General features: G+C 41.9%; 1 protein-coding gene across 2 annotated transcripts in view; it reads left to right on the top strand.

The window, feature by feature from the left end:
• The window catches only part of rictora (RPTOR independent companion of MTOR, complex 2 a), a 234058-nt gene that overhangs the window by 92012 nt on the left and 125465 nt on the right, over nucleotides 1-16581 (top strand). For both annotated transcript variants that reach the window (XM_078215238.1, XM_078215239.1), the window contains exons 4-6: nucleotides 2245-2309; nucleotides 7206-7337; nucleotides 12948-13011. In XM_078215238.1, the coding sequence (XP_078071364.1) occupies nucleotides 2245-2309; nucleotides 7206-7337; nucleotides 12948-13011 (261 nt within the window). The remainder of the gene's footprint in view (nucleotides 1-2244; nucleotides 2310-7205; nucleotides 7338-12947; nucleotides 13012-16581) is intronic.

Genomic DNA, 16581 nt, shown 5'->3' with positions numbered 1-16581 from the left:
ATGATTTCTACTTATCTGACCCTGCTGGGTACTGATTGACCTGCTGTACCTTTAATAGCATTCTCTTTTTTACCATACAAACTTTTAGTGAGCTATATTAAAAATGTCTCATTTCCTCAATTTGTTTTGAGTGCTTTCATTGCATTTTAACATTTTAAACATTTAGATGAGCTTGAATTAAGCCCTGATGAAGAGTCATCCAAGCTTGAAACATTAGCTCTGTTCTCTCTCCATAGATGCTGCCAGACCTGCTGAGATTTTCCAGCATTCTGTGTTTTTGTTGAATTAAACTTAGTTTTCTTGCAATTTCTCAACTTGGCACATCAAATTTAAAACATTCAAAACTTCACTGAATACATATCAATATTCCTTTACAATTACTGATTTACAGGGTTTCGAAAGTATTATGTGAGCAAATAATTATTAATTAGGGTTAATTATTTGCTCACATCCGATGACAAGTATCTGCAAACAATAGTTGGGTTGTCTGAAATCATTCATTCTTTATATGACTTGTTTTTTAAAATATTCATTCATAGGATGTGGGTGTCGCTGACTGGGCCTATATTTATTGCTCAGTCCTAATTGCTCTGAAATTAGTGGCTTCTCAGAGGCTGTATCAGAGGACATTTAAGAGTCAACCACATTGCTGTGGGTCTGGAGTCACTTAGAAATGCATGGGTTGATGAGGGGTAGTCAGCATGGTTTTGTTAGGGGAAGATCTACCAACTTAATAGAATTTTCAGAGGGAGTAGCAAGGAGGATTGAGGGTAGTGCAGTAATGATTGGACTGTATAAAACACTGGTTAGGCCACAGCTGGAGTTTCATGTATAGTTCTGGTCACAATGCAGGGAGGACATAATTGCTCTGGAGAGAGGTCAGAGGAGATTTACAAGAATGTTGTCAGGGTTTCAAAATTGCCAAACTTGCCGACCAATCTTGGAGCAGTAGGTGACCCACAGTTGTCTAATTCAAAAGCGTAACTGGGAGGCAGGAGCTCAGATCTGTTCACAGCTCAATTCCACACCCTTGTGTTTACTAAATTGGTAATTATCATCAGTGACACAGACTAATAATTTGTAAATCATATTCAAGCCCTAGCCTTGCTTTACCATTGGACTTTTAGATTAGTGGTATGCCTGACGACAGCTTTGGGCATTCACTATCCCATATACCCCTAGGTCTCTGTGCAAAGGCTGCCTTATTAAAATACTGCTAGAACTTAAATTTAATGTTGCTACTTCCTTTTTACATTCTAAGAAAATAAACATTATTATAAGGCAGTATTATCCCAGGTTTCATAAAACAAATGAAATTCCTTCGGAATGAAAAAGATTGGAAGATATAGATGGGGAGAGACTGAGGACTTCAAATGCATAATTTCCTGAAAGTGTAAGTGCAGGTAGATAAAGCCATTAAAAGGCCTACAGTGCTTTGGGATTTGTTGTTGGGGACATTTGTACAATGCAGTTGTTAAAGTGAAGTTAAAGAGTATGCAGTTTGAACACTCCATTATTAAAAATAATACTAAAACCGCAGTGAGCATACAGTGTAGATTCAGTGTAGGATTAAGCCAGGGATTGAGAACTACAATTAATCATGAGAGACTGGAATATCAGTTCTATTTTCAAGAGATGGAGTTTTTTGAAAATGATGAGTTTTGATAGAATGAATAGAGAAAACTTATTTCCTCTCATTGGGATTATCATTAATCACTGAGAAGAAGTCAAGAATTTTTTTACAGCAAGAATTTGCTGTAGAAGAGAATGTTTTGCCGTAACTTAGTTGAAACAGACTGGCATATTTGAGAAAATTTGATAAATATTGAAAGCACAGGAAAGCATGGATGTGGAGAGAAAATGGATAATGTGATTTGTTCAGCATTGCAACAACACTGCCGCATTAGGCCTTTTAGCTGCCTCATTGGTGTAAACTTCAATGATTCAGTCAAGTGAAATGGTTGTAATATTACTGTAAGACCATTCTGTTTTTCTCTTTCTCTTCCAGTGCTATGTATTTGGCCTCCACTTGGCAATTGCCCAATGTGGCGTGACTGAAATCAGGAGCTCATTGTGGGAAGCCACAGTGTAGACTTGTCTCATTATGCCATGTTGCAGTATTCATGTATTTGGCCCTGAAGCAATATTCTGCTTTGGACAGTAGAAACAAAGTTAGTAACACTGTTTAGACTTGATGTTTTAATTTAACTGCATTTTAAATGGTCTATCTCTGTTCCTCCACAGTTACTCTGTCATGTTGGCCACTGTGAAGAGAAACTAGGCTTTACTTATGAAGAAATTATTATATGGTAAGTTCAGTAAATGCATTCTTTGCAGTTGATATGTGGAAATACATTTTGTCATTGCTGAGGGCTTTTAACATTGTCCAAGTTCAGAGGGTTTCCTCTCCAGAGTGATGTGGATCTTTCAACTTGAAGAAGGATCTTTTAGAGTGAAGGGCAAGGCTGGTAGAAGTAGGGAACCCTGGATGACTCGGGATATTGAGACCCTGGTTAAGAAGAAGGAGGCGGCGGCATATGACATGCATAGGCAGCTGGGATCAAGTGGATCGCTGGAGTGTAGGAGTAGAGTTAAGAGAGAAATCAGGAGGGTAAAAAGGGACACACAATTACTTTGGTAGAGAAGGCAAAGGAGAATCCAAAGAGCTTCTACAAATACATAAAGGGCAAAAGAGTAACAAGGGAGAGAGTAGGGCCTCTTAAGGATCAACAAGGTCATCTATGTGCGGATCCACAAAAGATGGGTGAGATCCTAAATGAACATTTCTCATCAGTATTTACTGTTGAGAAAGGCACGGATGTTAGGGAACTTGGGGAAATAAATAGTGATGTCTTGAGGAGTGTGCATATTACAGAGGAGGAGGTGCTGGAAGTCTTACTGCGCATCAAGGTAGATAAATCCCTGGGACCTGATGAATTGTAGCCCATGCGTTGTGGGAGGCTACGGAGGAAATTGCAGGTCCCCTAGCAGAGATATTTGAATCATCGACAGCCACAGCCTGGAGATTGGAGGGTGGCAAACGTTGTGCCTTTATTTAAAAAGGGCTGCAGGGAAAAGCCTGGGAAGTACAGGCTGGTGAGCCTAACATCTTTAGTGGGTAAGTTGTTGGAAGGTATTCTGAGAGACAGGTTCTACAGGCATTTAGAGAGGCAAGGACTGATTAGGGACAATCAGCATGGCTTTGAGAGTGGAAAATCATGTCTCACGAATTTGATTGAGTTTTTTGAAGGGGTAACCAAGAAGGTAGATGAGGGCAGTGCAGTCGATATTGTCTACATGGACTTTAGCAAGGCCTTTGACAAGGTACCGCATGGTAGGTTGTTACATAAAGTTAAATCTCATGGGATCCCCAGGGTGAGGTAGCCAATTGGGTACAAAATTGGCTTCTTGACACAAGACATAGGGTGGTTGTAGAGGGTTGCTTTTCAAACTGGAGGCCTGTGACCAGCGATGTGCCTCAGTGATTGGTGCTGGGCCCACTTTTATTTGTCATTTATATTAATGATTTGGTGAGAATTTAGGAGTCATGGTTAGGGCAGAGGGGCAATTTTTTCACACAACGTGGTGAATGTCTGGAGCAAGCTGCCAGAGGTAGCAGTGGAGGCGGGTACAATTTTGACTTTTAAAAAGCGTTTAGACAGTTACATGGGTAAAATGGGTATAGAGGGATATGGGCCAAACATGGGCAATTGGGACTAGCTTAGGAGTTAAAAAAACGGGCAGCATGGACAAATTGGGCTGAAGAGTCTGTTTCTATGCTGTAAACCTCTGATTCTAAAATCTTTTATCTTCTAAATAATGATCACTGCTAGTCAGCTAGTCATTGGGTTTAAGCCCTGCTCCAGGATTTAAGTACGTGATGTAATCTGACATTTCGTTGTGGTGCTGAAGGCACCCTTAATTGCTTGGGTAAGATATTAAACTATGACCCTATCTATGTCTTGAAGTGTATGTTTGAAGAGGACATGGGGCATTCTCTTGGTACTGCATCCAATATTCTTCAGTTAGCACAGCCAATACCATTAACAACAATTGCAACTTGCATAACATCTTTAACATAATAAAACATCCCAAGGTAGAATATTGGATACCTGTTGGAATAGAGGTTACATAGTCACGAATAATGGTTTCAGCAACAAAGTTGGGCAATGTTAGAGAGGTTGAACGAGGTGGTGTTTGGTGATTGCGCTGACAGATGATCTGAAGCTTATCTTGGGTTCACATACAGCATCGAGGTTGCAAACAGTCTGATTTGGTCTCATAGTTGTCAGTAAGAGGGATGGAGCTGGTTGCTAGGGAACAGAGTTTGGAGTAGGTAGCAAAGGCAGTAGTTTCAGTCTTTCTATTATTTAATTGGGCGAACATCTCATCCAGTACTGGATGTCGGGCAAATTGTCTCATAATTTGGCAACAGTGGAGGGGTTGAGAGAAGTGGTGGTGAGGTAGAGCTGGGTGTCATGACCATATATGTGAAAACTAATGCTGTGCTTTTGGATGATGTTGCTGAGGGAGCGGGCAGAGGAGAAATAGGGGAGCAAGAATAGAAGATCCTTGAGGGCACAAGAGGTAATTGTATGAGAGCAGCAAGGGTGGCACAGTGATTCGTCCTGCTGCCTCACGCCAGGAACCCAGGTTCAATTCTGGCCTTGGGTAACTGTGTGGAGCTTGCATGTTCTCCCTGTGTCTGCGTGGGTTTCCTCCAGGTGCTCCGGTTTCCTTGCACAGTCCAAAGATGTTCAGGTTAGGTGGATTGGCCGTGCTAACGTGTACTTTAGTAGCCCAAGATGTGTAAGTTAGGGTGATTAGATAAATCCGAGGGTCTCGGGCAGAGCCTGGGTGGGAGTGCTCTGATGGAGAGTCTGTGCATACCTTCTGCACTAGAGAGATTTTATGATTCTTGAAGAGTGTGAATAACAACTGTTATAAGTGGCACTCTAGCTACGATAGATAAAGATGGAACCACGCACATGCAGTCCCGCAGAGTTGGAAAACTGCAGCAAAGTGGGAGAGGAGGATGGTGTGGTCAACTGTGTCAAAGACTGTAGACCAGTCTCAAAGGATGAGGATAGTTTGTCTTTTTTCAAAGCCACATAGGATAATTGCTGTTTCGGTACTGTGGCAGATGCAGAAACCGAATTGGAGATCTGATCCTGTCGACTAACCCAAGGAAGTAGGGGAGATCCTAAATGAATATTTTGCATCAGTATTCACAAAGGAGAGGGACACGTTGATTGGTAGTGTCTCAGAGGGGTGTGTAGACCCGTTAGAACAAATCGCAATTACAAGGGAGGAAGTGTTAGGTGTTTTAGGAAGCATTAAGGTAGACAATCCCCAGGGCCAGATGGCATCTGTCCTAGATTACTGAGAGAGACAAGCGATGACATTGCTGGGCCTCTAACAGAAATCTTTGTTTTTTTTCATTGGACACAGGTGAGGTCCCAGAGGATTGGAGGATAGCAAATGTGGTCCCATTATTTAAGAAGGGTAGCAAGGATAACCCGAGTAATTATAGGCCAGTGAGCTTGACATCCGTGGTAGGGAAATTGTTGGAGAAGATTCTTAGAAATAGGATCTATACACATTTAGAACTGAATAGTCTCATTAGCGATAGACAACATGGTTTTGTACGAGGGAGGTCATACCTCACAAATTTGGTTGAGTTTTTTGAGGAGGTGACAAAAATGATTGACGAGGGAAGGGCCGTGGATGTCGTCTACATGGATTTTAGTAAAGCAGTTGATGAGGTCCCTCATGGCAGGCTGGTGCGAAAGGTTAGATCTCACTGGATCAAAGGTGAACTAGCTACATGGGTACAGAACTGGCTTGGCCATAGAAGACAGAGGGTAGCAGTGGAGGGGTCTTTTTCTCATTGGAGGCCTATGACTAATGGTGTTCACAGTAAGAAGTCTAACAACACCAGTTTAAAGTCCAACAGGTTTATATTGGACTTTAACCTGGTGTTAGACGACTTACTGTGTTTACCCCAGTCCAACGCCGGCATCTCCACATCATGACTAGTGGTGTTCTGCAGGGCTCTGTACTGGGACCTCTGCTGTTTGTGATATATATAAATGATTTGGAAGAAGATGTCGCTGGTCTGATTAGCAAGTTTGTGGGCGACACAAAGATTGCAGGAGTTGCGGATAGTGATGAACATTGTCAGAGAATACAGCAGGATATAGATGGGCTGGAAAATTGGGCGGAGAAATGGCAGATGGAATTTAATCCAGATAAATGCGAAGTGATGCATTTTGGTAGATCTAATGCAGAGGGGAGCTATACAATAAATGGCAGAACCATCAGGAGTATAGACACACAGGGATCTGGGTGTGCAAGTCCACAGATCCTTAAAGGTGGCAGCACAGGTGGAAAAGGTGGTGAAGGCATATGGCATGCTTGCCTTTATTGGACGGGGCATAGAGTATAAAAGTTGGCATATGATGTTGCAGTTATATAGAATGTTGGTTAGGCCACATTTGGAATACTGCGTCCAGTTCTGCTTGCCACACTACCAGAAGGACATGGAAGCTTTGGAGAGAGTGCAGTAAAGGTTTACCAGGATGTTGCCTGGTATTAGCTATGAGGTGAGATTAAGTAAACTAGGGTTGTTCTCCCTGGAAAGACGGAGGTTGAGGGGTGACCTAATAGAAGTTTATAAAATTATGAAGGGCATAGATAGGGTGAACAGTTGGAAGCTTTTTCCCCAGGTCAGAAATGACAAACACAAGGGGTCACAAGTTCAAGGTAAGGGGGGGCAAGGTTTAATACAGATATGCGGGGGACGTATTTTAGACAAAGGGTGGTGGGGGGCTGGAATGCACTACCAAGCAAGGTGGTTGAGGCAGACACGCTAGGATCATTTAAGATTTATCTAGATAGCCACATGAACAGACTGGGAATAAAGGGATACAAACGGATGGTCTAGTTAGGAACACATGGTCGGTGCAGGCTTGGACGGCCGAAGGGCCTGTTCCTGTGCTGTATTGTTCTTTGTTTCTTTGATCAATTGTCCCATTTGCTGTTCATGGCAGCTTGCTATGCATAATTTAATTGCTGCATTACCCTTCAAAATAGTAGCGGAACACATTCAAGAGTAATTTATTGACTGATATGCTTTGGGGTGTGCTGAAGGTATTGTATAGATGCTTAATCTTCCTTAATAAACATTTCGTCCTGTTACACAGTTTGCGATTAGCATTGTTAAATGAAGCTAAAGAGGTGCGTGCAGCTGGTCTCCGTGCCCTCCGATATCTCATCCGAGACTCCAGTATTCTGCAGAAGGTGCTGAGACTGCGTGTGGATTATTTAATAGCTAGGTTAGTATGTGCTCTTGGCTATGATTTGATTATTTCAGTTTGATTTGATTTATTATTGTCACATGTATTAGCATACAGTGAAAAGTATTGTTTCTTGCGTGCTATACAGACAAAACATACCGTTCATAAAGAAGGAAACGAGAGTGGAAAATGTAGTGTTACAGTCATAGCTAGGGTGTAGAGAAAGATCAACTTAATGGAAGGTAAGTCAATTCAAAAGTCTGACAGCAACAGGGAAGAAGCTGTTCTTGAGTCGGTTGGTATGTGATCTCAGACTTTTGTATCTTTTTCCCGGCGGAAGAAGGTGGAAGAGAGAATGTCTGGGGTTGTGGGGTCCTTAATTATGCTGGCTGCTTTGCTGAGGCAGCAGGAAGTATAGACAGAGTCAATGGATGGGAGGCTGGTATGATGTTTCATTGAAAATTTGTAAGAGATTGCCCAATTGCTAAATGCACTGACGAGGTGGAATTGCATAAATGTGTACAGTTTGTTGTTGTGAATTTGAACCTCTAAGGAGCTGGGCCAAGACTGTTGCAGACTCGATTCACTTGCACCTTTACTGCTGACAGTGAGATTTCCATCCTGTCGTTCTAAAGCTGTTTCTCTAGTTAAGTTTATTTATTAGTGTCACAAGTAGGCTTACATTAACACTGCATTGAAGTTACTGTGAAAATCCCCTAGTCGCCACACTCCGGCGCCTGTTCGGGTACACTGAGCAATTTATCATGACCAATGCACCTAACCAGCATGTCTTTTCAAACTGTGGGAGGAAACCAGAGCAGCCGGAGGAAACCCATGCAGACACTGGGAGAATGTGCAAACTCACACAGATAGTGACCCAAGCTGGGAATCGAACCCGGGTCGCTGGCGCTATGAGGCAGCAGTGCTAACCAGTGTGCCACCGTGCCGCACCAAGTGAAAGGCTGGAAGATCTATTGATCTAGTGCAGTGCTAGTGTTCTGCTACAGAGGTTTCATTAATTTTGCTGGTATAAAATTATCAGAATGTCCAAGCCAAAATTGTTATATCCAGTTTCTCCGCAAAGCTGCATCAGGGCAATAAATTAAATACAGATAATCTGGAGAGTGTTCACTTTGAAAGGCCAGTGGGCAGTGCAGCTGTAGTACACTATTACTTTAAGGTAATTTATGCACGTGAAACCAATTTTGCTGTTTATTGATCTCCCAACCCCTCAGGCTTGGCTGCAATGACTGGTCAATTCTTGAAAGAAACTGATTGTCTGATGTTGACATTGATAGGATACAGCACGAGACAAATTGTGGACTTAATGGATGGACACTGCCGCCAGGCTTTTAATAAATATATTATTTGGGAGAAATTGATTTGCGCAATGCCAGACTACGTCAATTCCCCAGGTGCAGACAGTGCAGCACAACGTTACCTGTGCAGCCTACAGGGTTTTTTCAATAATGTCATTGAGGAAACTCGCACCACTGCTTGTTCCCAGGGAATTGGCATATGTCAATGCAGTTTTCCACCTATATGTAGGTTTGCTCCTCCACCCCCAGTGGCATTGGCAGAATTGGAAATCAGGTGGATTGTGGCAGTAAACTGCACTTGTTCCTCTGCAACTGCTGCAGAAAATCATCAAATTAAAACGTTTATCGTTGCGCTATGATAGTTAATGGTGCTGAGAGCTCTCAGTAGCAGCACATAACACGAGATCAGAGTGACTGCCCTTAACATCAGGGCAGCACTTGACCAAGTGTTGGATCAGGGAGCCCTAGTTCAATGGGAATAAAGGGATAACTCCACTCTTTGGAGTCATACCTTGCACAAAGGAAAAATGTTGCAATTGGAGGCCAATCATTTCAATCCCAGGACATTGCTGCAGGAGTTCCTTGTGGTAGTATCCTAGGCCCAAGCATCTTCAGGTGCTTCATCAATGCGACACAGATAATGTTTGCTCACTATTTCACTGTGCTCCGTACCATTAATGAGTCCTCAGGTACAGGAGCAGTCCTTGTCCATAAGCAACAAGACCTAGACAACACCCGGGTTTGGGCTGATAAATGGCAAGTAATAATTCGGCCACAGAAGGGTTTCCAACAAGAGAGAATCCAACCATCTCCCCATGACGATCCCCGTGCCATTGCCATTACTGAATCCCCCATTATCAACATCCTGGGGGTACAGTTGACTAGAAACTGAACAGAACGAGCCATATAAATACTGTGGCTACAAGAACAACTCCAAGATGGGCTGAGTAACTTGCCGCCTCTCCCCAAAGTCTGTCTATCAAGTCAGGAGTATGATTGCTTGGATGATTGCTGCTCCAAAAAGACTCAAAGCTCTACACCATGTAGGACAAAGTAGCCTGCTTGGTCGGTTCTTCATCCACCACCTTTAAATACCGTCTCTCCATCACCGAAGCACAATAGCAGCAGTGTGTGCCATTTGCAATATGTACTGCAGCAGCTCACCAAGCTCCTTCGACAGCATCTTCCAATGGGTGGCAGAGTGGTTAGCACTGCTGCCTCAGCGCCAGGGACCCAGGTTCAATTCCCGGCTTGGGTTGGGTCACTGTCTACGCAGTCTGCATGTTTTCCCCCTCGTGTGTGTGTCGCCACTCCAGTGCAGTAATGCATTGACAGTTTACTGTGCATGTCGCCACTCCAGTGCAGTTATGCAGTGGCAGTTTACTGTGCAAGTCACCACTCTAGTGCAGTAATACAGTAACAATTTTCTGTGGGTTACTACTCCAGTGCAATAATACCATCACAATTTTCTATGGTCCTATTGTTACTGATGCAGTATACAATTTCTGCAATGGAGTGAATGAGGCAGTATCTGAGTGAACTGCTGGTCATTACAGTTGATATGTACACAGTGGCCAAATTTAAGATACGTTGATGCTAAAAATTCAGTTTCAGCTCTTGTGCTTTTGAGGCACCATCACAGTTTCATAAGAATGGCTTGGAAAATTAGACCACTGACCTCGTGTATCTGAACATTGAGCTTCTCATTATAAGAAGGTTTTTTCTGTTTTAGAGAGGATGCAACACAGACTTTCTTGGATGTTATGTTATAATTCAGGTCAGAATCTCAAGTGTTCTGTAAAGTCCGCTTGGATCATAAGTTTTGCAGTTTGAATTTGGCTGGGGTGAGCATGAGATATTTCACTTCAGGTATGATTCAAATGACCTACTAAGGAGCTTTAATCAATCAAAGTATACAGTTCACATGTGTACAAAAAAGTAGCAACTTTTACCAATTGCAAACAAAAAAAAACTGATATTGTATAAATCTTAATGAATATAGGAAATATTGCAATCAAACAAATTCCATTAATAAAACTTTTTCCACAGGGTTAACACAGCAAAGGCCAATGCTCACGTGATACTAAAATTTAGTCAGTTGGTTGAATGCTGCAGTTCTCTAGAGGCACACACAGACAAGTCTGGAGTCAGAACAACTTCCCAAAACACCAGGGAGACTCTAGTCAAGCCAACCACCAACAGCAAATTTTCTGCTCGAGGAAGGCTAGGAACTTTGTTTCCAGTTAACAGCAGAATTTCCAAAACCAGGGGGGGGGGAGAGAGAGAAACACTGCTCTCCAGCTTGATGTCCATCCCCTCCTAAACTGAAAATGAATCCTTAGATTTTTTTTTCCTGTGGAGGAAACACCTATCATGGAATCATAGAAACCCTACAGTGCAGAAAGAGGCCATTTGGCCCATCGAGTCTGCACCAACCACAATCCCACCCAGGCCCTACCCCCATATCCCTGTATATTTACCCGCTAATCCCTCTAACCTACACATCTCAGGACACTAAGGGGCAATTTTAGCATGGCGAATCAACCTAACCTGCACATCTTTGGACTGTGGGAGGAAACCGGAGCACCCAGAGGAAACCCACACAGACACGAGGAGAATGTGCAAATTCCACACACACTGACCCAAGCCGGGAATCAAACCCAGGTCCCTGGATCTGTGAAGCAGCAGTGCATACCACTGTGCTACCGTGCCGTCCATTACTAACTGACTTGTCAGTCAATCTTCCTCCTCACAATGCAAGGTCACAAAAGATCCCAGAGTAAAAATAAACAAAACTCCATTTAAGCCATTGACGTAGCAATAAAAGGACTTCTGGCCGACGGCCTGACAACAAGGAAAAAAAACTGAAAAGGTCTTCTCACAACTGCAGAGAACATGATTGAAAAAAAACATTTCTTAAAGGTACACTAACATCACACCTAGAGCCATAGAGGTTTACAGCATGGAAACAGGCCCTTCGGCCCAACTTGTCCATGCCGCCCTTATTTTTTTTTTTTTAAAACCCCTAAGCTAATCCCAATTGCCCACATTTGGCCCATATCCCTCTATGCCCATCGTACCCATGTAACTATCTAAATGCTTTTTAAAAGATAACATTGTACCCGCCTCTACTACTACCTCTGGCAGCTTGTTCCAGACACTCTCCACCCTCTGTGTGAAAGAATTGCCCCTCTGGACACTTTTTTATCTCTCCCCTCTCACCTTAAACCTATGTCCTCTAATTTTAGACTCTCCTACCTTTGGGAAAAGATATTGACTATCCAGCTGATCTATGCCCCTCGTTATTTTATAGACCTCTATAAGGTCACCCCTCAGCCTCCTACGCTCCAGAGGAAAAAGTCCCAGTTTATTCAGCCTCTCCTTATAACTCAATCCATCAAGTCCCGGTAGCATCCTAGTAAATCTTTTCTGCACTTTTACTAGTTTAATAATATCCTTTCTATAATGTGGTGACCAGAAGTGCTCAGTATTCCAAGTGTGGCCTTACCAATGTCTTGTACAACTTCAACAAGACGTCCCAACTCCTGTATTCAATGTTCCAACCGATGAAACCAAGCATGCTGAATGCCTTCTTCACCACTCTGTCCACCTGTGACCCCACTTTCAATGAGCTGTGAACATGTACCCTTAGTATATGTATACCTAATGTAAAGAAGTACAAAATTGAAGCAATTGAGTCATTTTTGTTACAGCAATACTGATTTTGGGTCAATATGTTAGAAGTCTTTAAAAGTATGAAAAGTTGGAGCAGGATAGGTGGAAGCAAACCATTTTCAGTAGTTGAGGGGTCAAGAGCGAGGGGCCATTGTTAGAAGAGAATATGTAAACTATTATGAGGGGAGGTTGGACCTGTGTATCAATTGCAGTTTAGAACAATGTGAGGTGGTCTTATTGAAACATCAGATTCCAAGGGGACTTGACAGGGTGGATGTTGCCCCTTATGGGACACAGTTTGAAAATAAGGAGTATCCCATTTCAGATGGAGATGAAAAGATTTTTTTTTCTCTGTAATCATTGATCTGTGGAATTCTCTTCTCCAGAGAGCAGTACGGTTGGGTCATTGAATATTTGCAAGGCTGAGTTGGATCGATTCTTGATTGACAAAGGAATCAAATGGTATGGAGGATAGATAGCAAAATAGAGTTGAGACCACAATCAGATCAGCCATGATCTTACCAAATAATGGAGCAGGCTCGAGGGGCCGAATAGGCTGCTCCGACTCCTAATTCATATGTTCAGGAGAGTCACTTCTCCAGTGTAGTATACAGTGGCATGAATGAACACTATCTTTGTGATCTTCTTTTTCCAGATGTATAGACATACAACAGAGTAACGAGGTGGAGCGAACACAAGCTCTTCGATTAGTTCGAAAGGTAAAAACTCCATAATGTTATGATTCAATACAGGATTTGCAAATATCATATTCTATGAAATCTCCTTGCAGCAAACTGGATGGCGAGTTGTTTCAATAATAGACCATGCCGATATAAATACTACAGGCTGGGAATTTCATGTTTCCTTTTCCACCATTGACCTTGATACAGAAGAAACCAGCTGCTTAGTAAGAAGAGAAGGTGCTTTTCCTCTGTTACCTTTTAGATTTGTTTTTGTTTGTTTAATCATTTTCCTCTGGTTAGATTCAGAACTAGATGCTATTGTGTAGAAGAACTTTTACTCTGTATCTAACCTGCATTGTACCTGTCCTGGGAATGTTTGGTGGGGCAGTGAAGAGGGTGCTCTACTTTGTAAACTGTGGTATACCTGCCTGGAGTTTGTTGGATGGGACAGTGTAGAGGGAACTTTGCTCTGTATCTAACCCTTTGCTGTACCTGACCTAGGAGTGTTTGATGGGGCAACGTATAGGGAACTTTACCTGTACCTAACCGCATGCTGTACCTGACCTGGGAGTGTAGAGGGATGCTTTACTCTCTATCTATGTATCTAAACCACATGCTGTTCCTGCGTTGTGAATATTGATTTAACGGTGCGGAAGATTATTTACTCTGTATTTAACCTGCTATGTCTGATCAGATGGGGCCATGGAACAAAGTTTAAACGTGCACAAAAATATTAGAACAAAAGAATGAGTAAGAACAATGGAAAAGGCACAGAGATAAACAAACCAAATCTTTTTTCTGATATCTGAAACCACTTACTAGCCTTTTCCCAATCTCTCAGTTGCTTTATTCTCCAAAATACTTTTTATTGCATCTTTGATCTGATACTGTTCATTTCATTGTTGTTCCCTGGTAACATATTGAACACTTGATTAACCTTTGGGAGGAAAACACTCTTACTCTGAATTTCTGTCATTTTTAACTTGTGTTCCAGGTGCCTCAGCCCTTCACCGCAATGAACAATTTTCTTTGAATAGCTTCCAATTGTCAATTCCTGTCATATATTCTTGAAAACTTCAAAGAGAAGTTTGTATTTCCTCAAATCTGAAATGCCTAATAATAGAAATAATTAAATCCGTTTTTGCTCAGTCTGTTTTGGTAAGAAGCCAGTACGGCAACTCGGAGTTTGGAGACAGGAGATGAAAGAGGAATAGAGTAGATTCATTCTGTTATTTTAGTCAAGTATGTGGGCAAGCAAATAATTTCCCCTTTCTGGTGAATTACGGATTTGTGAATGATTAAAATGCCTGTATAGATATTGTACTCATGGTATTCTCCCACAGTGCTTGCTGTATCTCTCACTTGCACCACTTCAATAATTTCATCAACTGTCAGAGATTTGGAAAATGCATTTTTCTTTTTTAAAGTGAGATGGGGAAGTTTGCAAGTAGTTCTGATCCACTCTTGTGTTGTGCTCTTTCTGTCCACTACTCCTCAGGTTGGCAATTGGCCTGTATGATTCTATCCCATCAAAATTTGGAATTTCATTGTATGCTGTTTCTGATCCTCAAATTATATTTGAATAACGTTTGAATGTTCCCTCCCTTCCCCACTCCTTGAGTGCACATGTTGAGTGCATGTACATTCACCCAATAACGTTGCTATCAACGTTATTGGGTGAATGTATATCGCAATCTTCAGGGACATTTCGCTCAACTGCCAGTGAACCACAATGTCCCCAATTCCCCAAATTCTAAGCCCTGGATTTTGTCTCAATGCATCATCCTGCATAACTACCAAATGTAGGCTGGGCAGTTTCCCATTAAGTTCCAGACCAACTAAAAGGCTTTTGGTTCCTATAAACCACCTTCATTAACTTAATTGATTTGACAAAGGGTCATCTGGACTTGAAACATCAGCTCTTTTCTCTCCTTACAGATGCTGTCAGACCTGCTGAAATTTTCCAACATTTTCTCTTTTGGTTTGAGATTCCAGCATCTGCAGTAATTTGCTTTTAACTTAATTGATGTTTTACTAGCTCAATTTCCCCATGGCATTTTTTAGGTAAGAGTGATAAAGATCCTTCAAAGAAATCAGGTCAATATGATTCAATGCACTTAAAACTCCATCTATTGTGCCCGGGATTCTGAATCAGGTGTTGACAATGTCAAAGGATATTCAGTTCTTCAGGTCTGCATCAGGTCTTTACTGGGGCATTACAAAATTAATTCTTGTGCAGTCCTGTCTCTCCCTAATGCTGCATTTTCCTCTGTTGTAAACATTTATCTACTTTCAGAATACACAATGTTCTCTGTTTTCATGCAGGCTCTCTAAATCTCTTCACCCAATGACTACCATGTACAGCAGGAATCTAATGCAACATTTCTCCTACAAGCTTTTCTTATGGCATCTCTTTGCCAAATGTGGAACTACTGGTGGATTGAGGTTAATGTATAGATCTGCATGCACTCAGTTGTTTTGAAGCTGGCTTAATGATGCTGTGTAGAGGCGGTGTACCTCCTCCAACATGTATGTGATGAGGCAAGAAAAGAGAAACGAGTATTAATTTTCTAATTTTTACAACTTCATCCTCAATAAACACAAAAATAACTGAAATAAAAATAGAAAATACTATAACTACTCAGTAGGGTCATGGAACTGCAATGTTAACTGTTTCATACCCCACATGCTACAAGGCCTGCTGAGTATTGCCAAAGTCCCAATGGGGAGGTGGTAGCCTAGTGTTAAAGTCACTGGACTACTCATCCGGAGGCCCAGGCTAATGCTCTGGGGACACAACAGCTGGTGGAATTTAAATTCAGCTAATAAATCTGAAATTAAAAGACTAGTCTCAGTAAAAGTGACCATGTTGATTGTTGAAAGAAAGCATCTGGTTCACTTGTGCCCTTTAGGGAAGGAAATCTGCCAACGTTGCCTGGCCGACATGTGACTCCAGGCCCACATCAATGTGGTTGACCCTTACCTTCGTTCTGAAATGGTGTAGCAAGCCACTTGGTTGTACCAAACTGCTACACAGTCTACAAGAAGGAATTAAACCTAGGCAGCAGAAAGGGAAATGGCAGACCCAGTCTTGTCAACCCTGCAAATTCCCCGATTAACATCTGGGACTTGTGCCAAATTTGGGAGAGCTGTCCCATAGACCAGTCAAGCAATAGCCTGACTGGCGGAATCATACCTTGCTGATATTGTCCCAAACATCACTATCTCTGGTCTGTCTGTCCCACTGATAGGTGTTAGAACCAAGATGGGAGAAGTGCACTTCTCTAGTTACACTACACAAGTCACAACATATTTAAGTGATTTCTTCAGCTCGCTTTATGGCCAAATATGTCCTGGCTACTGTTTCTTCAATAAACAACAAAGTTAATAGTTCATTATTAAACCAAACTTGCCAAATCAAAAAGAAAAGCTTCTGTGTATACAGTATGAAATATGAAAGTATAATTACTCTTTCCAAATACCCTAACACACATGCGCTTATACACATCAAAAAATAAATGAAGCAAAATAGAGGAATTCTGCCAAAAAGTTAAAAGTCAATGGTCCATTGAAAAGGATAGTTGATGGAGTCCTTGAAATGGTGTC

This window comes from Mustelus asterias, chromosome 6 (assembly GCF_964213995.1).
Source record: "Mustelus asterias chromosome 6, sMusAst1.hap1.1, whole genome shotgun sequence".
In the NCBI taxonomy this organism is placed as follows: Eukaryota; Metazoa; Chordata; class Chondrichthyes; order Carcharhiniformes; family Triakidae; genus Mustelus; species Mustelus asterias.
This window is presented reverse-complemented; position numbering and strand designations above follow the sequence as displayed.